Genomic DNA, 25802 nt, shown 5'->3' on the forward strand with positions numbered 1-25802 from the left:
TCCAGTTGGTGACTTAGTTGAAAGAAGACTGGCTCACTTCATCTTTGCCAGAGACCCAAAGACTCTTTAGCTGCTGTTTTCTAAATAATATGTAATCTCTTTTCTTTCTTTCTTTCTTTTTTTTTTTTTTTTTTTTTCTGAGACAGAGTCCCGCTCTGTCACACAGGCTGGAGTGCAGTGGCGCAATCTTGGCTCACTGCAACCTCCACCTCCCGGGTTCAAGCAATTCTCCTGCCTCAGCCTCCCACATAGCTGTGATTACAGGCACCCGTCACCACACCCAGCTAATTTTTGTACTTTAGTAGAGACGGGGTTTCGCCATGTTGGCCAGGCTGGTCTCGAGCTCCTGACCTCAGGTGATACTCCTGCCTCAGCCTCCCAAAGTGCTAGGATTATAGGTGTGAGCCACCACGCTCCGCCTAGCTGCTGTTTTCTAAATAACCTGTAATCTCTTTTCCAAAAGTCAAATTTGCACCTCAGTTTTTCCCTAGTGAAATTTTCCAACTGGGCAGCCACTTTAAAGCATTGCTCGGTTTCTTTCTCTGCGGTTACATTCTGTGTGAATTTCCCGTAGAAAAAAAGACCATTTTTCTCGTCAACGTTTCCTCTTTACCTGAGCCGACCTTGTCCATGTACATGTGCAAATTTTATAGAATTTTGATCACAGCATAGGTATATATTCATATTCTGCCTTTCTCGCTTAATGTTATGAGTCTTACTATTACCGTAAGCATTTTCCTATATTGGTGATATTCTTCACAATTTTTATTTCTGGCCAGAGAATTGAAGTTTGCGGTTTAAATTGATGAATGGCGGGGGCAAAGAATGTTTGATGTTTTCTATAATACTAAAAGTCAATCAAAATACATCTACATTCCACATAGATCACTTTCACCCACCACCTCCCAGGTATTTCTTAACAAATGCTGTGATCTGCCAGATCTAACAAGTTACTCGCAAAGCAGGAATGGTGCTCGGAGCATTCTCCCTGTATTTTGAAGTCTGATTATTGCTCAGATGCAATCATTCTGTGGCTGAGGCTTACAGGAAGGGCCCGGTCAATAGCGATGATGCATTTACTGACAGTCACTCAGTCTGGGGGAGTCAGGATGCCTTAACTGTCTGCATACTTCAGGCCTTAATCCAGTGGAACCCAGAAACATTAGTAGGGTGCAGTAAGTTCTGCTAGTTGCAAGAGACAGCAACTCATACTGTCACAGGAAAAAGGAGAAAGCCCTTGGGAATAATGCAACAGGCATTCCAGCTATGTGCCACACAGCCCTGCTCCTGGATCACAGAGAGAGCTGCCAAGCTGGCCCCAGGAGCAGCGGAGCCAGAGTCCCACCCAACCCAGGAGTGACAGGCACTTGACCAAACCAGCTCCCACCTGCTTCCCCTTTCTGAAGTTTTATTTATTTGTGCATTTCCTCGTTGCTTATCTCTGGGTCTCATGAGAGTGACAGCTCCGTGAGGATCGGGCTTTGTATTGTGGCTCTCTGCCCAGAGCCTGGCGTGCAGCAGGTGGGACATAGTGAATGACTAAAGGAGTCAGTGGACCCAGATTCCCACCACTCTCACCAGGTCCTCAGCAGCAGAGTTCACCAAGGGTTGCATTGGTGACTCTTAGAGCTTTGTCCGTGGTCCAGGTCTCACTCCTGAGTGCCAGGCTGCATATCCGACTGCCGCCTGGACTTTCCCATTGGGATGACTGGTGGGCACCCATCCGATGTGTCCGGCAGAAGCCGTCTTCTTACTGCCTGCCTTCTTTTGGTGGGTAGCGTCACCTCCCACCTTGCTGCTCATGTGCTGAGCTTTTTGCTTTTCCTGAGACGGGGTCTCACTCTGTCACCCAGGCTGAAGTGTGATGGTGTGATCTCAGCACACTGCAACCTCTACCTTCTGGGTTCAAGCAGTTCTCATGCCTCTCAGCCTCCCAAGTAGCTGGGATTACAGACGTGCGCCACCACAGCTGGCTAATTTTCTTATTTTTAGTAGAGATGAGGTTTCACCATGTTGGCCAGGCTGGTCTCAAACTCCTGACCTCAGATGATCCACCCGCCTCGGGCCCCCCAAAATGCTGGGATTACAGGCATGAGCCACCATGCCTGGTCTGTGTTCTGAGCATCTTGTCACCAACTCTGGCCATCCGACCTCTAGAATGTGTCTCAATTCCTGCCACTTCCCTTCACCCCAACTCCTGCCCTACAGTCTGCAGTTCTCATTGATGTGAGTCTAAGTGCTTGTAGGGCGGCCAGACTCTTCCTGGCTAATCGCCACCAACTCCTCTGGATTAACCTGTTGAGATGCCACTTCCTGACAGGCCTTCCTGGCCTCCCCAGCAGGTTTAGGGGACCCTTCCTGTGCACACACACACCCTGGCCTGGGACCCTGCCCTTCACTCCATCGTAATTCCTTGGTAACTGTTTGGCCAAGAGACTGGTTCAGTATAGTTTTGTTGCTAATTATTTCCTTTGTGTCCACCCCAATGCCTGCCATGTAGCAGAAACTCCATAAATATTGCTAAACGAATGCAGAAATTAATGAATCAAATTATTTCTTCAAAATGCTTGAGTGTTTTTTTGGTCTCAGGCTCCTACTGTTCCCAGTGAATCACCTTTCCGAGGTTGAAGCTTCCCAGCGAGGGCGAGCACTGCAGAGCGCTAAGACAAGTCAATTGCAGGAGAACAGAATGTATCTTTTATTGAGTTGTAGCAGTTTAATAGCTCTCTGAACTCTCATTTTACTTTCGTGTCACTCTATAAAGATTTACATGCCTGCATAGACATTTATACAGCACTTAGCATTCGGGGTTGCCCAAACCAGCACATGCGCATCTGAGGCCTTGGGCTTTGGGGCGGGTCCTTTGTGGCTGGGATCTGTGTTTGGTTTACCAGAGGTCCCATCAGTGCCCCAAGCCCAGCACACAGGGTAGGATCTCCCTCCACCCCAGCTCATCCCCCACCATCCCCACCCACCCACTTCTCCTTCGGTGTTCTGGCTCCTCCCTCTTCTTCATCTTCCACCTTCTGTAATTTCCTTCACATTAAAGACACTAAGGCCGGGTGTGGTGGTTCACGCCTGTAACCCCAGCACTTTGGGAGGTCCAAGCAGGCAGATCACCTGAGATCAGGACTTTGTGACCACCAGCCTGGCCAACATGGTGAAACCTCGTCTCTACTAAAAAAATACAAGACATTAGCTGGGTGTGGTGGCGGGCACCTGTAATCCCAGCTACTTGGGAGGCTGAGGCAGGACAGTTGGTTGAACCCGGGAGGTGGAGGTTGCAGTGAGCCGAGATTGTACTACTGCACTCCACCCTGGGTGACAAAGCAAAACTGTCTAAAAAATAAATTAAAAAAAAATAATAAAGATGGCCGGGCGGGGTGGCTCACACCTGTAATCCCACCACTTTGGGAGGCCGAGGCAGTCAGATCACGAGGTCAGGAGTTCAAAGACCATCCTGGCTAACACATTGAAAACCAATCTCTACTAAAAATACAAACAATTAGCCGGGCTAGGTGACCTGTGGTCCCAGCTACTCGAGAGGTTGAGGCAGGAGAATGGCGTGAACCCGGGAGGCAGAGCTTGCAGTGAGCCGAGATCGCGCCACTGCACTCCAGCCTGAGAGACAGAGCGAGACACCATCTCAAAAAATAAAAATAAAGACACCAAATAAGCATTTTGCGATACAGTAGCATTGAACCATCATGGTCCTCATGCACCCTCTGAGCAGGTTTGATAGTTCAGACCTTGATGTTTCTGTTGTTTTCATTTGCCACCAGATTGCTTCTCATTCCTTAGTCAGTTTCGTGAGTATTATCGGACTCATCTCCCTGCGTATTACTCGAGTCAGTGCCTGAGACCCCAGAACCCCTCATCCCCCCACCATACCCCCGGGGCATCAAGAACCAGGCTGAGCCCCAGGGATATAATAGCCAGCTCAGTTCCTGCCCTCGGACTATAGAGCCTGGTGGGAATATGGGCATTAAAAAGTAATTGCAACCTGGTGCAGTGTCTCACACCTGCAATCCCAGCACTTTGGGAGGCTGAGGCAGCTGAATTACCTGAATTACTTGAGCCCAGGGGTTGAAGACCAGCCTGGGCAACACGGTAAAATCCCATCTCTACAAAACATACAAAAATTAGCTGGGCATGGTGGCATACGCCTGTAGTCCCAGCTGCTCAGGAGGCTGCAGTGGGTCGATCACCTGAGCCCAGGAGGTCAAGGCTGCAATGAGCCGAGATCGTGCCACTGCACTTCAGCCTGAGTGACAGAGTGGGACCCTGTCAAATTAATATATATATATATATATATATATATATATATATATATTTTTTTTTTTAAAGAAGAAGAAAAAGTAATTGCACAAATAACAACTGAATTTGAGGTGTGATAAGCAAAGCCCAATGGGCAATGAGATTATAGAATAAGGTGAATCAAGCAGGACAGAGGCAGCTGCCCTAAGGTGGCACCAACTGAGGCCAGGAGAAGAAGCCACAGGAGGCAGTTTTCTGACCAGAGAAAGCAGCAGCAGGGAGGAGCTGGGACGGGAAGAAGACTAGCAGATGGAGAGAATGTTGGGTCAATGGGGCTTAGTGAGCAGAAGAAGACAAGGACCCAGGAGCAGCCAAGGCCTACAGCAGCCAGACGGAGACACTGAAATAGTCAGAGGGGCTATGAATAATGACTCTGGGGATCAGGCGCAATGACTCACTCCTGTAATCAGTGTACTTTGGGAGGCTGAGGCAGGAGGAGTATTTGAGGCCAGGAGTTCGAGACCAGCCTGGGCAACATAGCAAGACCCCCATCTCTTAAAAAAAAAAAAAAAAAAAAAAAGAGATAAGTAAAATATGCAGCCTCTGTCTCTAGTTCGAGACCAGCCTAGCAACATAGCAAGACCGCCCTGATCTCTTTAAGGGATAAAAAAAAAAAAAAAAAAGTAAAATAGCCTCTGTCCCTTCCTGTAATTAAACAAGAAATAAATGTCTCTGCTCTTAAAATGTGACCCTCTCAGATAGCTGGGAATATTCTGGAATGACCGCTTCTAACAGGCTCTTGCATAGCTGGAATTTTACTGAGTTCTAAGCAAAATTATGACAGTATGCATAATTCGTCAGTAATTAACCTTGTGTGGGTGACTTGCTCTTGCTTCTTGATACTTTTCTTTTTTTTTTTTTTTTTTACAATAAGTATGTATTTATTTCTACAATGGCGGAGAGCATAAATTAGTAAAATATTCAAGTTGCAATCTTAGTTTCTGAATAGGCCTTATTAATGTATTGCAGATAAGAACTTAGTCAAGTAGTTGTAGAATAAAACACAAGTGTGACTTTTATGTTCCAGAAACATCTTACTAATGGTTTTGGGAGTTTTTGTTTGTTTTTTATATTTTAGCAGTGGGGTCTCTGTTGCCCAACCTGGAGTGCACTGGTACCATCATAGCTCACTTAACAGCCTCCTGGTTCAAGCGATCCTGCTGCCTCAGCCTCCTGAGTAGTGGGGACTACAGGCACACGCCACTACACCTGGCTAATTTTTAATTTTTTTGTAGAGATGGAGTCTTGCTATATTGCCGAGGCTGGTCTCAAACTCCTAGGTTCAAGCAATCGTCCCTCTTCGGCCTCCCAAAGTGCTGAGATTACAGGCATGAGCCACCACACCCAGCCTAGTAATTGGTGTATTTTAAAGAGTTCCTAGGTAGAAGAAAAAGACTAGGCACTACAGAACCTCTCTGCTTTGGTTGTGAAGTTCACTGGAAGCATCTCTTTGCAAGTTGTCCTTGCCTCTGTCTCTGACCTGCTATCAGAACCGTATTTTACTGCTTGCTGAGATGCAGTTTAGTTCCTACGGACACAAACCCTTCAAACATATAAAGGCAGTGCCTGGAAGGGTTTATTTTAAGATTTAAATCTTAGGAAGCACATTACCAGTGATATAAAATATTCATTGACTCATGAAACACTGCTAGAAGTCGTTGTTTCGTGACTGACTTGTCTCCCTTTATTTCCATAGGTTAACTGGTCTGCCTTTGTGAAAAGTAGATGTAGGTTTTTCGGAAGTACTAAAAGAGAGCTGGCTGGAAAGAGTGCATTTGTAGGCCATTCCATTTTCAGAGCCTGCTCCCAAATGCCCATGCTCTGAGGTCCCCCCCACCGGGGGAAGTTTCATTTTGAATGTAGGAAAACCATCTCTCCTGGTGACTATCCTTGTCGGCCTAGCATCTGAGAATCTAGAAATAAAATGGAATGTCATCATTTTTGAGAACTGCTTTTTAATGCTCCTCCAGGAGAATAAAATAGCAATCTGGTTCTTGGTGCCTGCTACTTTCAAGTGAGGACACATTACAGGTTAAAATTAGAAAACACTGTTCTTTTATACTTCTTTCTCCACTGCCTGCCCCTCACTCAAGGATCCCACATTAAGACTCCTGGAAAAAAAGGTGAAGAAATTGGCCCGGCGTAGTGGCTCACGCCTATAATCCCAGCACTTTGGGAGGCCGAGGCGGGCGGATCACCTGAGGTCAGGAGTTCAAGACCAGTGTGACAAACATGGTGAAACCCCATCTCTACTAAAAAATAGAAAAATTGGCCGAGCATGGTGGCGTGCACCTATTAGCTCAGCTACTTGGGATGCTGAGTCACGAGAATCGCTTGAACCTGGGAGGTGGAGGTGGCAGTGAGCCGAGATCATGCCACTGCACTCTAGCCTGGGCAACAGAGTGAGACTCTGAAAAAAAAAAACAAAAGTGACAAAATCTTATTTCGTTAGAAATAGCCTCTGGTTTTCATGCCAAGATGTTCATCAATGTGCCACTTGGTAGCCTTCTCGAAGGCGATAGAAATGTGGCCGTTGCAGCCTGATTCTGTACGGTGACTCCAGTCCACATATTCCAGGTCTCCTGGTGTTGGCAAACAAGGCCTGGTACCCAGGGCCCCTCCGGAGAGCTCCCTGTAACTTCAGTAGTGGGAGACGTGCAGGATCCCTTTACAGATCCTCAGTTTGCCTTCAGAAAACATTTTCATTCTTGTGATTAAGAAGCAATCACAGGCCCCAAACAAAACAGGACAGAAAGAGGAACTGGGTCTGGAAGAACAAAGCCCTGTGGGTGGCGAATAATGTGCTGACTCCTGTCCAGGATACAGGTCCCTGGCCCCAAGCTGGTCCTGAAACAGCCTCGGGGGACGAGTCTATATGCTCTGTCCCAGTTTCACTCAGGCCCCGGCATTAGGGAAATTGGAAACCAGGCATGGAAGCAGCGTCCCTACCTTCCTCGGCCAGGTTCACAAACCTGGGGCCCAATCCGCCTCTCCGTGTAGGACACTATATGTTTGCAGGCTGAGGAATTAGCAGGCATGACAAGATGGGTGTTGGACCCGGCACCAGCAGATTTTGCCGGCTGCCGTCACTCCCAAGGCTTTCCCTTCTCCATCCATCCTCACCCGGTCCCTCGACACAGCACTAGAGGGAGAACACCCTGGATGTGACTTGGGGACTCCTCCTCGGTGTGCTTGTGTGGAGAGTGGAGAGGTGCGTCGTTTGTGCCCCGCTTTGCTGTGACCGGGGTGGTCCTGGCACGCCGGGTATCTAGACAGCTTTTCATCAGTCGCTCATCAGCATGCTAATTGCCGTATGACTAATTATGCCCTGAATTCCAGTTGATTTTCTTAATGAGACAGCTGGGTTAATTATGTAATCGTATGATTACATTAGCCTAGAGTGCCCTGGTGAAAAGTAGCGTCTGCCGCGCTGTGATGTCATCGTGGGGACGGTGCTCACAAGGGGGACATTCATCCTCAGGCTGGTGGCAGGGGACGGCCCCCGTCACCCGCAGAGCACACTGTGCAAACATCAGCCTCGTGTCTATTAAGATTGGCCTTTTCAGCCCTCACAACCTGCAAGAAAAGCAGTTCACCAGCAGTCTGCTCGCCACCCTGCGCCCTCTCCACGCCCCCAGCCAAATCCCAAACCCGCCTGCAGCCCTCTGCAGCTCTTCTGAGATCCAACCATGTGTCCTTTCTTCTCACAGGACCTCTCTGCACCAAAGCTGTTGGACTTTATCAGGGCATGCCAGCACTTCCTTTGCAGTGAACCTAAGAACTCAAAATGTTTGCATTTAAGTCTCAGAGCGACTTAGTTTACGATAACATAGAAACAAGCCCTAGACTGGCCCCGACCCTAGATCCCACTGCACACCCCAGATACGCTATTTCATTCCTTCTTTCTGCCCTGATCTCTAACACACATCATATTTACTAAGAAAATACATAACTGATACCTTCTGGTTTCTGGCCACTTCGCTACTCCCCATCACAGCAGAACTTCCCTGGAGGGTGACTACCTGCCGAATCCACTTCTTCACCTATTTACACTCTTCCTCCTTAGACTTCTGTGGCCTTCTCCTCTTCCTCTGCCAGGGCTCTAAATGTTGGAGTACGCCAGAACATTATTCTTAGCCTTTTCATTTACATTCTCTCCCTAGGTGACTTCTAAAACTCCACATGACCAAAAGAGAATGATCAGTTCCCCCGACATGCTCCCAAGACAGTTCAGTGGCATCACCATTCACGCAGGTGCTTTGCCCACATATGGTTTGGCTCTGTGTCCCCACCCAAATCTCGCCTCGAATTGTAATCCCCACATGTCGAGGGAGGGAAGTGATTGGATCATGGGGGCAGTTTTCCCCTGGCAGTTCTCATGATAGTGAGTTCTCTTAAGATCCAATGATTTTATAAGTGTTTGGAAGTTCCGCCTTCACTCTTCTCTCTCCTGCCGCTTTGTGAAGAAGGTGCTTGCTTCTCCTTTGCCTTCCACCATGATTGTAAGTTTCCTGAGGCCTCCCCAGCCATGTGGAACTGTGAGTCCATTAAACCTGTTTGCTTTATAAATTACTCGGTCTAAAGTATTTCTTTTTTTTTTTTTTTTTTTTTTTGAGACGGAGTCTCGCCATCGCCCAAATTGGAGTGCAGTGGCACAATCTCGGCTCACTGCAACCTCTTCCTCTTGGGTTTGAGCAATTCTCCTGCCTCAGCCTCCCAAGTAGCTGGGATTACAGGTGCCTGCCCCCATGCCCAGTTAATTTTTGTATTTTTAGTAGAGACAGAGTTTCACCATGTTGGCCAGGCTGATCTCAATCGCCTGACCTCAGGTGATCCACCCGCCTCAGCCTTCCAAAGTGTTGGGATTACAGGCATGAGCCACCGCGCCCGGCCCAGGTATTTCTTTATAGCAGTGTGAAAACAGACTAAAACAGCCACAATGCACAAGTCAGCCTGGGTTCCCTTCTTTCTTTCACACCCAATAGCCAGACTGTTAGTAAGCCCTAGTGAGCCAGCAGCCTCCAGAATATATAACAAATTCGGCCACCTACCCTTCAGCCACTGCCACCTAATCCAAGCCACCAGTCTCTGTCACTTCACTGCACTCACACCTCCACCTAACATCCTTTGCACAGCAGGCAGACAGGTCTAAGTCAGTGGTCTCCAAACTACTTTTGCTTATGCACCTCAAGAGTAAAAAAGTTTGAATTGGGCCAGGCACAGTGGCTTACGCCTGTAATCCCACCACTTTGGTAGGCCGAAGCAGGTGGATCACCTAAGGTCAGGAGTTTGAGACCAGTCTGGCCAACGTGATGAAACCCCCTCTCTACTAAAAATACAAAAATTAGCTGGTGTAATAGCTGAGCGCCTGTAATCCCAGCTACTCAGGAAGCTGAGGCAGGAGAATTACTTGAACCCAGGAGGTATAGTGAGCCAAGATTGCGCCACTGCAGTCCAGCCTGGGCAACAGAGTGAGACTCTGTCTAAAAATAAATACATACACACATGCAGTGAAATGCACTCATTTCAAGTGTGCAGTGTGATAGCGTGGCCACCTTCACAATCAAGATGTAGAACATTTCTGTGACGTCAAATTCCCTTCTGACCCCAATACCCAGCAACTGCTGTTCTGCTCTTACTATCTAGTAGATTTGTCACTTCTGGAGTTGTGTAGAAGTAGAATCATTTGGTCTGTCGTCCTACATCCGGCCTCTTTCACTCAGCACAGTGTTTTGGGATTCATCTAAGTTGCTGGTATCATTCGTCCTTTCCTTTTTATTGATGAATGATATGCCACTGTGTGGATATATACCAATTTGTTGATCTAACAGGTATGTTGACAGACATTTTGTTGTTTGTGGCTATTATGAATCAATCTATAAACATTGATGGAGAGTTGTTACGTAGGCGTATGTTTTCATTTCCCTTAGGCAAATACTTAGGATGAGGATCAGGGTACCTGTACATTTTACCTGACAGGAAATGCCAAGCTGCTTTTCAACGTAGATGTATCTTTTTTTATTAATTTTTTTTCATTTTCTTTTCCTCAGGGTAGCAAAGTTACAGTTGTATTATTTTATCGCCGCATAAGAAATCGAGAGGAGTTCCAGTTGCTCCATGTCTTCTGTTTCATTGGTTACCGTCTAATTTTAGACATTCCTAGTGAATGCTTAATGTATTTCTTTATGATTTTAGTTTGCATTTTCCTGATGACTAATGATGTGGAATATTTTTTCATGTGCATTTTTGCCTTCATAGATTTTTATTTATAAAGGTTTCAATCTCTTGCACATTTTAATTTTGGAAACAGGGTCTTGCTCTATTGCCCAGGTTGGAGTGTAGTGATGAAGTCATAGCTCACTGCAGCCTCAGTCTTCCAGGCTCAGGCAATCCTCCCACCTCAGTCTCTCAAGTAGCTGAGACTACAGGCACGTGCCACCACACCCAACTAATTTTTTATTTTTTCTAGACATGAGGTCTAGTTGTGTTGCCCAGGCTGGTCTCAAACTCCTGGGCTCAAGCAGTCCTCCCACCTTGGCCTCACGAAATGCTGGGATTATAGGCATAAGCCACTGTGCCTGGCTTCTATATACGTTTTAGATTCAGCTTGTCAGTTTTTACAAAGGAGCTTTCTGTGATTTTGATTAGGATTTTCCGCTGTATTTATAGATCAATTTGAGGAAAATTGACAGCACTGTTTATTCTTCCAGTCTAAACAATATATTTAGTTCATCTTTAATTTCTCTGAGCAATATTTTACAGTTTTGATGTATAAGCCTGGCACAGATTATATTCAGTTTATTTCTGAGTTAAAGTCATGTTTTTCTTTTTTTTTTTTTTTTTTTGAGACAGAGTCTTGCTCTGTCGCCCGGGCTGGAGTGCAGTGGCCGGATCTCAGCTCACTGCAAGCTCCGCCTTCCAGTTTACGCCATTCTCCTGCCTCAGCCTCCGGAGTAGCTGGGACTACAGGCGCCCGCCACCTCGCCCAGCTAGTTTTTTGTATTTTTTAGTAGAGACGGGGTTTCACCGTGTTAGCCAGGATGGTCTCTATCTCCTGACCTCATGATCCGCCCGTCTCGGCCTCCCAAAGTGCTGGGATTACAGGCGTGAGCCACCGCGCCTGGCCAAAGTCATGTTTTTCAATGCTATATTAAAGGGTATTTTCTTTTGTAAAAAATTTACAATATGTTCGTTTTATTATTATTATTATTATTATTTTTAATCTCGCTTCATCACTGAGGCTGGAGTGCAGTGACGCGATCTCAGCTCAGTGTAAACTCCGCCTCCCAGGTTCAAAGAATTCTCCTGCCTCAGTCTCCCCAGTAGCTGGGATTACAGGTGCCCGCCACCACACCCGGCTAATTTTTGTATTTTTAGTAGAGACAGGGTTTCAACATGTTGACCAGGCTGGTCTCAAACTCCTGACCTCAAGGGATCTGCCCACCTCAGCCTCCCAAAGTGTTAGGATTACAAGTGTGCGAGATTAAAGTTTATTTTATTTGCAAATTTATTTTCCAATTGTTTGTTGCTTTTGTGTAGAAATAGAATGAATTTCATATAATATTATTTTATGTATTTTTTGCATTTTAACAAGTAATAAAATATATAAATATTTTATATATTTGGTATTTACTTAATTATCAAAGTCTGAATACTTTTCCCTAATGTTGGGTCCAATGCAAGAATGTCTGCTTTCTCTACTTCTAGTCAACATTAAATATAGGGAGCAAGTGCCAAAAAGAAAACAAAACAAAACAGCAAGAAAAATAAATATACAGCGTTATATATGATATATTTTATATTATATAATTTTTATATAATAATAATATAGGTGACCTCTTAATGCTCACCTATTAGCTCTAGACTTTTTTTTGAAGTTTTCTTGAATTGTCCATATATGCCCTTGAAGGCAATATATACTTTTTTTTTTTTTTTTTTTTTTGAGACAGAGTCTTGTTCTGTCACCCAGGCTGGAGTACAGTGGTGCAGTCTTGGCTCAGTGCAACCTCTGCCTCCTGGGTTCAAGCAGTTCCCTGCCTCAGCCTCCCAAGTAGCTGGGATTACAGGTGCCCGCCACCACACCTGGCTAAGTGTTTTGGATTTTTAGTAGAGACGGGGTTTCACCATCTCGGCCAGGCTGGTCTTGAACTCCTGACCTCTTGATCCACACCCCCCCCCCTTGACCTCCCAAAGTGCTGGGATTACAGATGTGAGCCACCCCACCCGGCCACAATATATTCTTTATAGATGTTGGGTGGAATGTTCTATAAACATCAGTTAGGTCAAGTTGGTTGATAGTGTTGTTCATGTTTCCTGTATCCATACTGATTTCCGATCTATAACACTGTATATTTATTTTCCTTGCTTTTTCTTTTTGGCACTTGCCACCTGTATTTAATGTTGACTAGAAGTAGAGAAAGCAGACATCCTTGCATTGGACCCAACATTAGGGAAAAGCATTCAGACTTTGATAATTAAGTATAATATTAACTGTAGATTTTTTTGTAGATACCGTTTATAAGATGGAAATTCTCTCCTATTCCTAGTTTACGGAGAATTTTTGTCATAAAGGGTATTGAATTTTCTCAGATGGTTTTTGGCATCTATTGAGATGATCATATGATTTTCCTCCTTCCTCTTAACATGGTAAAATAATCTGATTCTCAAATGTTAAACAAATCTTGCATTCCTAGGATAAATCTTACTTAGCTATGCATTTTATGCATATTGTGAGTTTTACTAAGTGGGCATTGTTTCATTTCATTGTAGTCAGAGTACATGTTTGTATGATTTCTGTTCTTTTGAATTTATCAAAAGTTGTTTTATCATCCTGTACATCGATGAATGTTCCATGTGTGCTTAAAGAGAATGTGTATTCTGTAGTTGTTTGAATGGCATATTCTAGAAAATTGAGATCTGTTTAGTTAGTGGTGTTCTTCAAGTCTCTCGTATCCATATTGATTATATAAAAATCATAATATTAATTAATGTGAATGGCTTTTTTTGTTGTTGTTGCTTTTTCGAAACAGAGTCTCGCTCTGTCGCCCAGGGTGGAGTATAGTGGCGCAATCTCGGCTCACGGCAACCTCTGCCTCCCGGGTTTATGTGACTCTCCTGAATGTGTATGGTGTTTTGAAATCGAATTATTATTTTGGATTTTTCTTTTTTCTTTCAGTTCTGTCAGTTTTTGATTTACATAGTTTGAAGCTTTCTTTTGGGGCAAATATACCCTTTAAGATAATTATATCGTCTCTCAATTGTTTGATTCTTTTAAGTTTATACAATGGTCTTCATTATTCCTGGAAATATTCCATGTCGTAAAGTATTCTTTTTCTGATTTTAATATAAGCACTCTGGCTTTCTTTTGATTAGAGTTTTTATGTTACATATTTTTTTCTAGCCCTTCACTATTAACCTGTCTGTATCTTTATGTTTAAGTTGTGTAAATAGCTACATCTTGCTCGTTTATCCATTCTATCTTGCTTTTTTATCCATTCTATCTGCCTCTTAACTGGAATGTTAGATCATTTACATTTAATGTAATTATAGATCAAGTTGGATTGAAGTCTACCATCTTACTTTTTCTATTTGTCTTGCCTGTTTTTTCTTGTATTTTTCCTGCTTTCTTTTGATTAACTGATTTTTTTTATGATTTTGTCTCCCCAATTATCTTATTAGCTATAACTCTTATTTTCTTAAGGGTTACTTTAAAGTGAAAAGTAGGCCGGCCATGGTGGCTCACACCTGTAATCCCAGCACTTTGGGAGGCCGAGGTGGGCGGGTCACTGGAGGTCAGGAGTTTGAGACCAGCCTGACCAACATGGAGAAACCCCATCTCTACTAAAAATACAAAATTAGACAGGCGTGGTGGTGCACACCTGTAGTCCCAGCTACTTGGGAGGCTGAGGCAGGAGAATCGCTCGAACCTGGGAGGTGGAAGTTGCAGTGAGCAGAGATTGTGCCACTGCACTCCAGCCTGAGGGACAGAGCAAAACTCCTTTCCAAAAATAAAAGAAAAACAGAAATCTGAACTCTCTTTGTACAAACAACTGTGTGCCTAAGGCTTTTGTGCACTTATAGCATGGGAGGAACACAGATCCTTGACATGTCGCCTCCTCTCTGTCTTCCCATCTGTGAAATGGGAATATGGGCCAAGCACAGTGGCTCACACCTGTAATCCCAGCACTTTGGGAGGCTGAGGCAGGTGGATCACCTGAGGTCGGGCGTTTGAGACCATCCTGACCAACATGGAGAAACCCCATCTCTACAAAAAATACAAAATTAGCCGGGCGTGGTGGCACATGCCTGTAATCCCAGCTACTCAGGAGGCTGAGGCAGGAAAATCTCTTGAACCCGGAAGGCGAAGGTTGCAGTGAGCTGAGATTGCGCCATTGCATTCTAGCCTGGGTAACAAGAGCAAAACTCCATCTCAAAAAAAAGAGGGAAAAGTAACCATCTTTAACTTATTTTATACCTTCAAATAATATACCATTTCATATACAATATAAGAATCTTATAATACATTGTCACTTTCTCCCTCATTTTCTTTGTGCATTTTTACTGATTTTACTTCTACCTATATTATAACGCTATAATACATGGTTACTATTTTTTCTTTAAACACTTATCTTTTAAAGAAATTAAAAATGAAATTGTAATATTTTATTTTTACTCATCTATTTACCATTTCCAGTGTTGTTTATTCGTTTCTGTGGATTCAAGTATGTGCATGGAATCATTTTCTTTTGGTCTATAGAATCTCCTTTTAACATTTTTTATGATATAGGCACATTGGCAATGAATTCTGTTAGCTTTCATTCACCTGGGGAAAAAAATACCTTGATCTCACCCCTTTTTTTGTGTGTGTGTGTGACAGAGTCTTGCTCTGTCACCCAGGCTGAAGTGCAGTGGCACGATCTCGGCTGCCTGCAACCTCCGCCTCCCGGATTCAAGTGATTCTCCTGACTCAGCCTCTCCAGTAACTGGGATTACAGGTGTACGCCACCACGCCTGGCTAATTTTTGTATTTTTAGTAGAGACAGGGTTTCTCCATGTTGGCCAGGCTGGTCTCAAACTCCTGACCTCGGGTGATCCGGCTGACTTGGCTTCCCAAAGTGCTGAGATTACAGGCATGAGCCACTGCATCCAGACACCTGAATTTTTAAAGAGTATTTTTTGTCAGATATAAAATAGTTTCTTGGGTCTGCCAGTCATGGTGGCTTACGCCCGTAATCCCAACACTTTGAGAGGCTGAGACGGATTGGATCACTTAAGGTCCAGAGTTGGAGACCAGCCTGGTCAATATGGTGAATCCCTGTCTATACTAGAAAAACAAAAATTAGCTGGCCATGATGGTGTGCACCTGTAATCCCAGCTACTCGGGAGGCTGAGGCAGGAGATTCTCTTGAACCCAGGAAGCAGAGCTTGCAGTGAGCTGAGATGGTACCACTGCACTCCAGCCTGGATGACAGAGCAAGACTCTATCTCAAAATAAAATAAAATAAATAAAATAAAATAGTTTGTTGTTGGTTTGGGTTTTGGTTTTTTCTCTCTCTGGACTGATTGACTGTTTCTGACAGGAGATCACCTGTAATTCATATCTTTTTTTTTTTTTTTACCGATATACAATGAATCTTTTTCTCTCCACCATTTAAGATTTTCATTTTCTAATTTTGATTTCAGAAACTCTCTTATGCTTACTGGTGTTCTCTGGGTTTATCCTGCATGGAGTTTGTAGAGTTTCTTGACTTTTTAGGTTTATAGCTTTTATGAAATTTTGCCACTGTTTTTTCAAATACACCCTTTTCCCCTTTCTGGGAAATGTATGTTTGGTTGCTTAATTTTGTTTCATAGGTTGCTGAGGGTTTACTAACTTTTTCTTCAATCTTTCTCTCTGTCTATTTCTGTTTGGTTTGTTTCTGTGACTGTATCTTTAAATTCACTGATCTTTTTCTTTCACCGTGTCTAATCTGTTGTTCAGCCAATCAAGTGAATTTTTTTCATTTCGCATATTTTAAGTTTCAGAATTCCATTTGATTCTTTATGTTTTCTGTTCCTGTCTGTATTGTATTCATATTTTTCTTTAAATCCTTGGACATGCTCGTAATGGGTGTTCTAGTCTGCTTGTTCAATTATCTCTTGTCATTTCTGGTTCTGTTTTTATGAACTGATTTTTCCTCTGATGATCCTGCTGCTTTGCACGTCTAGTAATTTTCTATTGAATTTTAGACATCATGAGCGTTAACTGGATTTTGTTGTCTTATTTAAGTTTGAGCAGGCAGTTAAGTTACTTGAAGATCAGCTTGATCATTCTGAGACTTGTTTGTAGCTTTTTGGAGTGGATGTGGATAAGGCTTCAAGATTAGTTTAGCCCTCCACTCTGGTGTGACACTTCAGTGTCTTTACAAGTCCTTGCTCTTCAACAAGTGTGTCCTCTCTGACTGGATGCAGTTGGAAAGTCCTCCAGCCCTCAAACTGGGTTGGTTGGGGGTGGGGGGTTGGTTTTTAGCTCAGACTTTCCTTTCTGTTCTTGCCTGGCCTTATGAGTTTCACCCTGTACATAGGCACTTTAGCTCTTGGCAACAGATCACCTCTCTGCAGATTTCTGTAGCTCTTTCTTAGTATATGTCCCTCCTTTTCAGTGCTCTGCCTTGCAAATTCCAATTGCTGCAGCCACCCAATCTTCTGATGTCTGTCCTTCAGTGGACAGGGAGACCATTACACTCTGCTTGGGTTTTTTTCTTCACTGTGATGCAATCCAGAGAGTTCTTCCTGCCAGGAAGGGTAACATAGGGCTCATCTCATTTGCTTCCCTTCCTTCAGGGAAGTCTTGTTCCACCAGTTGTCCAGGGTCTGTAAATAGTTGTTTCATTGACTTTGCCTAGTTTTCTAGATGTTTATGACCAGAGGGCATGTTGAGTGTCAGTAGATCTGTCATGGCCAGAAGCAAAGACTCCAAGTTCTTTTAATTTTGACTTTTGGTTTTCATGGAAATGGCTGGAAAAAATAACTTACAAAGATAAATAGATTCAAACCAAAGAAGCACATTATTGGCTATCTTTACAAAAATAGGATTCATATTTATGAAATCTAGGTAGAGGTTGAGTGTCTTTTATTCAAAATGCTTGGTTGGGATCAGAGTGTTTTGGATTTGGGATTTTTGAATTAGGGAAACTCAACTTGTACTAATTATGAGACGGTATTTGTTGAAACTCATCTAGTCAATTTTCATTTTCTGTGATATTCTTTTTTTTTTTTTTTTTTTTGAGATGGAGTCTCGCTCTGTCGCCCAAGCTGGAGTGCAGTGGCACAGTCTCCGCTCACTGCATCACTGCAAGCTCCGCCTCCCAGGCTCACACCATTCTCCTGCCTCAGCCTCCCAAGTAGCTGGGACTACAGGCGCCTGCCACCACACCGAGCTAATTTTTTTGTATTTTCAGTAGAGACGAGGTTTCACCATATTAGCCAGGATGGTCTCGATCTCCTGACCTCATGATCCGCCCACCTCAGCCTCCCAAAGTGCTGGGATTACAGGTGTGAGCCACCACGCCCAGCCTCTTTTTTGTTGTTTTTTTTTTAATAGCTTTTCAGAAGATTTTGCATTTCTTATATTAATTAACAAACTATTTGAAACTTCTTTTGGCAAATGTTTACTCAGATTTGAGTTGGTAAATAATAGTAGATAACATTTATTGAGTGTTAACTCTGTGTGTGGCAATTTTCTTAAGTTAATCCTCACAATAGCACCATGACATAGGCACAGTTACTATGCCCAATTTGTAGATGAAGAAACTAAGGCACAGAGGGGTTAAGTAACTTGTCCAAGATTGCACAGCCAGTAAATGAGAGAGCTGAGACGCAAACACATGCAGCCTGGCTCGTACTGCAAACCATTACACTACAATCCCTCTTGTGCGATATGAGGCATTGAGCCATTTTTGTAGAAGGTGCTGCCTTTGCCCATCAGTGTATAGATGATGGGGACATTTCCATATATTCACCTTTAGAATGCTGTCACTGTAGCATGAAATAGTTGTTTTCCTCAAAAAGCATTAAAGCACCACATTTATTGCAACGACTTAGTATGTGTTTATTTTTTCAAAAATATCTGTCAAGCAGTGTATTACTGATATGATAGCCATTTACCATCACAAAACAGGACAGGTAATTTGGATCACTTAGCTTGCCTTTTTTTTTTTTTCTTCCCTGTTTTGAGGACAGGATCTCACCCTGTTGCCGAGGCTGGAGTGCAATGGCATGATCATAGTTCACTGCAGCCTCTAACTCCTGGGCTCAAGCAATCCTCCCACCTCAGCCTCCCTAGTAACTAGGACTATAGGTGTGTTCCCACCATGCCCAGCTACTTTTTTATTTTTCTTTGTTAGAGATGGGATCTTGCTATGCTGCCCCAGCTGGTCTTGAACTGATGGCCTCAAGTGATCCTCTCACCTCAGCCTCCTAAAGCACTGGGATTATAGGTACACACTGTCCCACCCGGCCAGGATCACTTCGCTTTTCTAAAGAAAATCGTATAGCTCATCTTTAAGCTTAAAACTCTTACATACTTTTGCCAAGAGAAAACCAACAAACCATTTTGTGGGTTGAAGTACTGCAGTTTTGGTTTGGTTTGGTTTGAGATGGAGTCATGCTCTGTCACCCAGGCTGGAGTGCAGTGGTGTGATCTCAGCTCACTGCAACCTCCACCTCCTAGGCTCAAGCAATTCTCCTGCCTCAGCCTCCCAAAAAGCTGGGACTACAGGTGTGCACCACCACACCCAGCTAATTTTTGTATTTTTTGTGGAGACGGAGTTTCACAATATTGGCCAGGCTGGTCTCAAACTCCTGATCTAAGGTGATCTGCGTGCTTTGGCCTCCCGAAGTACTGGGATTACAGGCGTGCGCCATGCCATCCATCCCTGGCCACTTCTTGACAGGAGCAGAATTGCATCCAAATTCTAACCATTGGCTCATTTCATACATTGTATTTTCAGCTCTAGCATTTAGTTTGCTTCTTTTTATATATCTTTTTCTCCTCCTTGCACTCCTGTTTTCCTTAAAATCCTGATGGGCAGCCTCCCTCTCCTTGATCTCTTTTCTCTTCCTGTTCTCCTTCTCCTTCCCTGGGACCACACTGGCTTCTCACTATGCCTTTGTCCTGTTCACAGCTACCACAGGAACTTTCACCGGTTGCTGCGTCTGCCTGGGGTGAATCCCTGCAGTGCCTCCCGTTACCATCCTGATATCCATCCCCGCTCACTTCTTCAGAGAGGCCTTCCCTGTCCCCTTGTCTCTGGGACCCATTCCCCTCGCTCCCTGTGCCTCTCCTTTCCATGCTCGGCAGCGCAAATGCTCCACACTCACAGTGGGGCTGTGCTCCAGTCAACCCATCACAAGTTGAAAACATCACGAGTCGAAAATATATTTAATGCCCCTAACCTACCAGACATCGTAAGTTGAAAATACCCACGAGTCAAAAATGCATTTTGGCGGGGCACGGTGGCTCGTGGCTGTAATCCCAGCACTTCGGGAGGCCGAGGTGAGCAGATTGCTTGAGGCCAGGCGTTCAAGACCAGCCTGGGCAATGGAGTGTGAATCCCTGTCTATACTAAAAATGCAAAATTATCCTGGCATGGTGGTGTGCGCCTGTAATCTCAGATACTCAGGAGGCTGGGGCAGGAGAATCGCTTGAACCCAGGAGGCGGAGAACGCGGTGAGCCAAGATCGCACCACTGCACTCCAGCCTGGGCGACACAGTGAGACTCCATCTCAAGAAAAGAAAAAAAGAACTCCTTTTCCCAGTTTCTCCAGGAGCGCTCTTCCACTCATCTGGTCTCCTGCCTTGTGTTTGTCATTTACATCCATGGCTTCTCTCTGCTACAAGGCTGAGCCCTTCCCAGAGCAGTTAGTTGGTTCAGTTGCTTAGGAAATATTTGTTAAATTAGTACTGAAAGAGATTTTCGTTGGCCGCTGGTTAAGGAAACAGAAACTTTTTTTTTTTTTTTTTTTCTTGGGAAAAGAGGTCCCCCTTCCCCCCCCCCGGGGGGGAGCCCCCACCTAAAAAAAAAAAAAAAAAAAAAAAAAAAGTCGTAGCTCTCTGCAACCTCCACCTCCGAAGCTCAAGTAATCCTCCTACCTCAGCTTCCCAAGGAGTGCACCAACATGCCAAGCTAATTTTTTTATTTTTCCTAGAGACAGGGTCTCACTTATGTTGCCCAGGCTGGCCTCAAAGTCCTGGGCTCAAACAATCTTCCCTCTTCAGCCTCCCAAAGTTCTGGGATTACAGGCGTGAGCCACTGTGCCCAGCCAGTAAGCAGAAATCGTACTGAGAATTTTTCATACTCATTTGCCTGGCCAGCTTCTTTCCTTCTTCCTTCCCTCCCTGGGTGAGATGCATCACCCCATACATTACAGAGAGAGCTCCACCAGCCTCTGACTGGGATGGCTGGAATTAACGAGATAATGTTGCGTGCACTTAGGAAAAGGTGCTGAATATGTGCAGTATTGTTGTTTGTAATAATTATGTTCCTTGAGCCCTGTGTTGCATAACAAGCTATATAATACCTCCAAGATTGCTTTAGGAATTAAGTATCAGATGATTGTAAAACACTTTACAAGATTGTCGCGTTGGGTGGGTGGAGCTGGCAGGAAAGCGTGTTGAATCGGAGGAGGAGGCTGGGAAGACAGGGGTTACCGGATTTTGTGTGTTCCTGTTTTATGTATGGGTGTGTCCTCTTCGCCTCCTCCAGACAATTCCCTAATTGAGCTGCTAAGATCGGAGGCATCTGACGTTCGCATAAGACCTGACAATCCTTGTGTGGGGTTTAAATGGCATTGGAAATCATTAACGAGACAAAAAGCTATGATTTCTGTAGATTAACGCACAGGTTGGGTTTTGGCATGCCAAAATTCATTGTTTCGGTCTTTAGCCCAAACATGCTGCAGTCATTATATTGTCATGCAGTAATTAGCTGTTCCTTTAATACAAGTAATAAAAATTAAGCCTAAGAAGTTCTTTAGCATTGCCTCTTACATATCCCAAAACAATATTCATATGCTGTAGGAATTTAGCCATTCAAATCTACTGTAGTAAAGTTTGGAGTTTAATGCACAGAGATGTTTGAACATTTAGCTGATCCTTTAGTCTGTGACCAGCTTTGCTATGTAGGCATTAACCTTTAATAGTGTCAGACTAAATATACATGCCATAGTGAACGATTATGAGATGGCCTGAATTTTCATTTACAGTATAAGGCTTTGAAAATTGGTGTAAAGGTCTGGCTCCTCCTCACTTGATAATGTGCGTGTCATTTTCATGTCACTGGATTCCTTGCTTAACCGCATGGGAGAAGCTATTTTTTTAATTCGAAGCAGATACAGTGGGATCCTGGCCTTTTGAAAAGAATGGACTGGAAATGTTGTTGACAGAACTTTTAGGGAGGGCAGGCAGTACACTAGCTTTGTTCTTTAAAGACATAATTTCCTGGCACTTGTGCTAGAAAGCCTACATGAGCAACTCTTAATATAATTTTATACGTGAGCAAAGGTTCCTCTCTTTACCTGCTTTTCCCTGACCTTTATGTCAAGTGTAAATCGTGGTTTTGTAAAAGGAGGCTGTGAACAGGCTGTTCACTTTCTTGAGACCATTTGCCCAGCACAAGGCTGTGAAGGTAGGGAAGAGGGGCAGGCTGAGAAGGTGAAGGTATTCAGAGAAGTTACAGAATTGCTTTTTACAAACAGCACCTGGAATGTTTTCAGTAATTCTGTTTTTTGTGTTATCATGACTCCTGCTTACAAAGAACCATCTACCCAAGATAGCTTTTTTTTTTTTCCAAGACAGGATTTCGCTCTGTTGCCCAGGCTGGAGTGCAGTGGCTCGATCACAGCTCAGTGCAACCTCTACCTCAAGGGCTGAAGCGATTCTTCTGCCTTAGTCGCCCTAGTAACTGGGACTACAGGTGTGCGCCACCATGCTTGGCTAGTTTTTTGGTTTTGTGTTTTTGTTTTGTAGAGACAGGCTTTCACCATGTTGCCCTGACTGGTCTCGAACTCCTGAGCTCAAACGATCTGGCCACCCTCAGCCTCCCAAAGTGCTGGGATTACAGGCATGAGCCACTGCAGCCGGCCTCCAGAAGAGCTTTTGGAGTCAAATTTAACATAAATATTTTAATGCTGATTAAAATAATAATGAAAAGTCATGCGCCAGAAAGAGATGCAATTATAGACTGTGTATACGTGCAGAGTAAGTGCCCAGCAGCCAAGGGTTCTGCATGATGGACTGTGTTACTGCGAAACCCCAGCACCCAGGGTCCGCTGACGTTGATCCCAACATATCCCAGTGCCTGCCTTTTGTAAACTCTGCCAAGATGCTGGCATCCCAGAGAGTCCCTGGCTCCAGCTGGATACGTTAACCGAGGCATGGTAGACCTGGCCCTCGATTCCAGGAACCTAGGGTGGTCTGAAAAATTAATGACTCTGTTATTTGAAAATTAAGTGAGCTCTTGAATATATACTCTTGTTGATCCACTGGGCATGGTGTTTGGCATTCTTCGACTGGAGACTAAATCTCTGCAACCATCTCATAAGTGACGCTGGCGCCCATACCAGAAATACATTAAATAATCTTTCTAAGCCCTGTGGACTTGGGTATTCTTCCACTCTGACGGAGCCTGAGAATTCCAAAGGAAGTGTGCCCCTGGTACCCAGCAGGCGGAATGTAATTGCCTCTTAGGCAGCAGAAGGAAAACTAAAAATCGCATTGATGCGGAAGAACATTAAGGTCTCTGCATCCTGTTGAATTCACAGTAAAGGCGAGAGCCGTGAGTTTGGACTGTCAATTCCAGGTCCTGTGACTTCTGACTTTGGATTAAAATCCAGTTTTCTGCAAGTGAATCTGATGGCAGATGTGACCTTGAATTGGCCGCAAGACCCCATCGCTGGCCTGGCTGCTGTTCGGCTCGTGCTGCCCTGCGCTTTGTTATTGTCATGAGTGTGGTGGCCTCCAGGCCAGCTGGCCTCCGACAGGGCCATGCTGGGTCACCAGCTGTGCCTCTGCAAGGGTCTCCAGCCTTGGGACCCGCAGCCACTAACCCCTGACTCTTCTGAACACCCTTCATTAGGGAAGGAGGATCGTGATGGAAAGTGATCATGTCGTGAAACGGGGTGGCTTCTTATAAAACCTAAGTGTTTCTTTCCTCTGCTTCACCAAGTGACCTTCCTTGTAAAGAATGGTCACTCAGGGCTGGGTGGGGTGGCTCATGCCCATAATCCTTTGGGAGGCTGAGGTGGGCAGATCCCTTGCGTCCAGGAGTTTGAGACCGGCCTAGGCAACATAGGAAGACCCTATCTTTACAAAAAAATACAAAAATTAGCCCAGCATGCTACTGCCCACCTGTAGTCCCAGCTACTTGGGAGGCTGAGGTGGGAGGATTGCTTGAGCCCAGGAGGTGGAGGCTGTAGTGAGCCATGATCATGCCACTGCACTCCAGCCTGGGAGACCCTATCTCAAACAAAAAAGCATGATCACTTGAAGTTAACAGACTTAGGTGTGCATTCTCCATGCCAGCCAACTAGCTGGGTGACCTCAGGTGAGTCACTCCTCTTCCCTGGGCTTTAGTTTCTGAGGCCTCTTTCTCAAGATCATTGTAAGGCTCAAAAGACAAAATCTCCATAAAGTGTCCCATGAACTATGTGGCGTTCTCAGGCATCAGGTGTTACTTCCAACCTCATAATCACTGGACCCTTAAACATGCCAGCACCTGTCCACGGACTTGTCCGTCCTCCACATGCAACTGTGGGGATGTGATTGATCTCCTGGGCTGCTGCCTGGTGTATTTCTCTACTTATGTCATCAAAGAATAAAAATCATGAAAGTGTCACACCAGGCAGGAGTAATCGACAAATACCAGTGAATCTCATGGCTGTTCCCACCCGTTTTCACACCTCCGGGACCCTGGGCTGGGTCCATCCTTTGTAAAGCACTGGAGAATTCTCCCACCCAGCAAGGAGGCCGGCTGTGAGGGCATGACTGTGGCCTCTGGGGATCCCACTGGAGCTGACAGCCTGGGAGCCCATCTCTGAGCCTGTGTACCGCCGTGGAGGGGGCCTTTTTGGGGGCAGAGTAGGGTGATGGCTGTTTTCCTGTTGTGCAGATCCCGTACCAGCTTTGGATCTCGGACAGCAACTCCAGCTCAAAGTGCAGCGCCTGCACGATATTGAAACAGAGAACCAGAAACTTAGGGAAACTCTGGAAGAATACAACAAGGAATTTGCTGAAGTGAAAAATCAAGGTTGGTGGAAAATGCGTTCTTTGCTTTGTCTTCTCTCTTCTTTTCTCTTCTTCTTCTTCTTTTTTTTTTTTTCTCTTCTTTTCTTTTTATTTTAATTGGCTTTTCCCATACTTTTGGGACTAGCTTCCTTGTAATATACACGTCATAAAGTCAGGGTGGGGCAGGAATCTGAGCGTTAGAGAGAGACGATAATCGTGCTGAGCTATTTTGAAGTAAAACTTTTCCTCTGCACAACAGCGACGTAAGATTTTATTGCCCTCTGATGAGACCGATCAGGATTCTTTGAAAATTCTTCCTGTATCATTACGTGATTGGGTCTGCCTCTTGAAAGGCCGACGCATTGCCTCCAGGCGACACCTGTCAGAGAGCCAGCTCATGATCAAAGGGTCATACACAGTAAGTCATTTAATAATTGCCGCGGATACATTAAGGCTTCAGACACGTCTTAAAGGCTGCATGCTTAAGCGCCGCTGTTGCCTTGTCAGTATCGCCTATTCATTAGGAATTTAATGAAAGAAAACAACCTCTTGGTGCGTTTGCCCAGCCGTCAACAAGACAGAGAGGGCAAAGGTTCCCTGGCTTTTCCCATCAGGGAAGAACAAAGGAATCTGTCCTATACCTAAAATCCAAGGCACTCAGAATCCGGGAGCCTGTTGGCTTCTTTGGCTTGAAGGAAAATCACAGCCCCCCTCTGACAGCAGCAGCAGGTTTTTCAGCCAGCTCCGAAAAGAGTAATTCGGCCTGTTTGTTTTTGTTTGGGAATGTGGGTAAGGAATTAAATTGAAAGGGGAGGCTGCCCATTCCCAGTGGCCTTCCATTGACTATTTGTAGAGACTGCAATAAAGAGTTAATTGGGGCCACGTGCGGTGGCTCACACCTGTAATCCCAGCACTTTGAGAGACCAAGGTGGGAGGATTGCTTGAGGCCAGAAGTTCGAGACCAGCCTGGGTAACCTAGCAATACCCTGCCTCTACAGAACATCAAAAATTGGCTGGGCATGGTGGTGCGCACCCGTGGTCCCAGTCACTCAAGAGGCTGAGGCGGGAGGATTGCCTGATCCCAGGAGGTCAAGCTTGCAGTGAGCCATGATTGTGACCCTGCACTCAGTCTGGGTGACAGAGCAAGTTCCAGTCTTTAACAACAACAGAAAAAGTGAATTGGCAAAGACTTCTAAAAGCGTCCTTTGGCTTTAAAAACACT

General features: G+C 44.8%; 1 protein-coding gene across 8 annotated transcripts in view; it reads left to right on the plus strand.

The window, feature by feature from the left end:
- Positions 1-25802, plus strand: part of CUX1 (cut like homeobox 1) — a 469420-nt gene that overhangs the window by 260414 nt on the left and 183204 nt on the right. For all 8 annotated transcript variants that reach the window (XM_023194480.1, XM_023194479.1, XM_023194482.1 and 5 more), the window contains one exon: positions 24465-24602. In XM_023194480.1, the coding sequence (XP_023050248.1) occupies positions 24465-24602 (138 nt within the window). The remainder of the gene's footprint in view (positions 1-24464; positions 24603-25802) is intronic.

The sequence above is a fragment of the Piliocolobus tephrosceles genome, chromosome 8, assembly GCF_002776525.5.
Source record: "Piliocolobus tephrosceles isolate RC106 chromosome 8, ASM277652v3, whole genome shotgun sequence".
In the NCBI taxonomy this organism is placed as follows: domain Eukaryota; kingdom Metazoa; phylum Chordata; class Mammalia; order Primates; family Cercopithecidae; genus Piliocolobus; species Piliocolobus tephrosceles.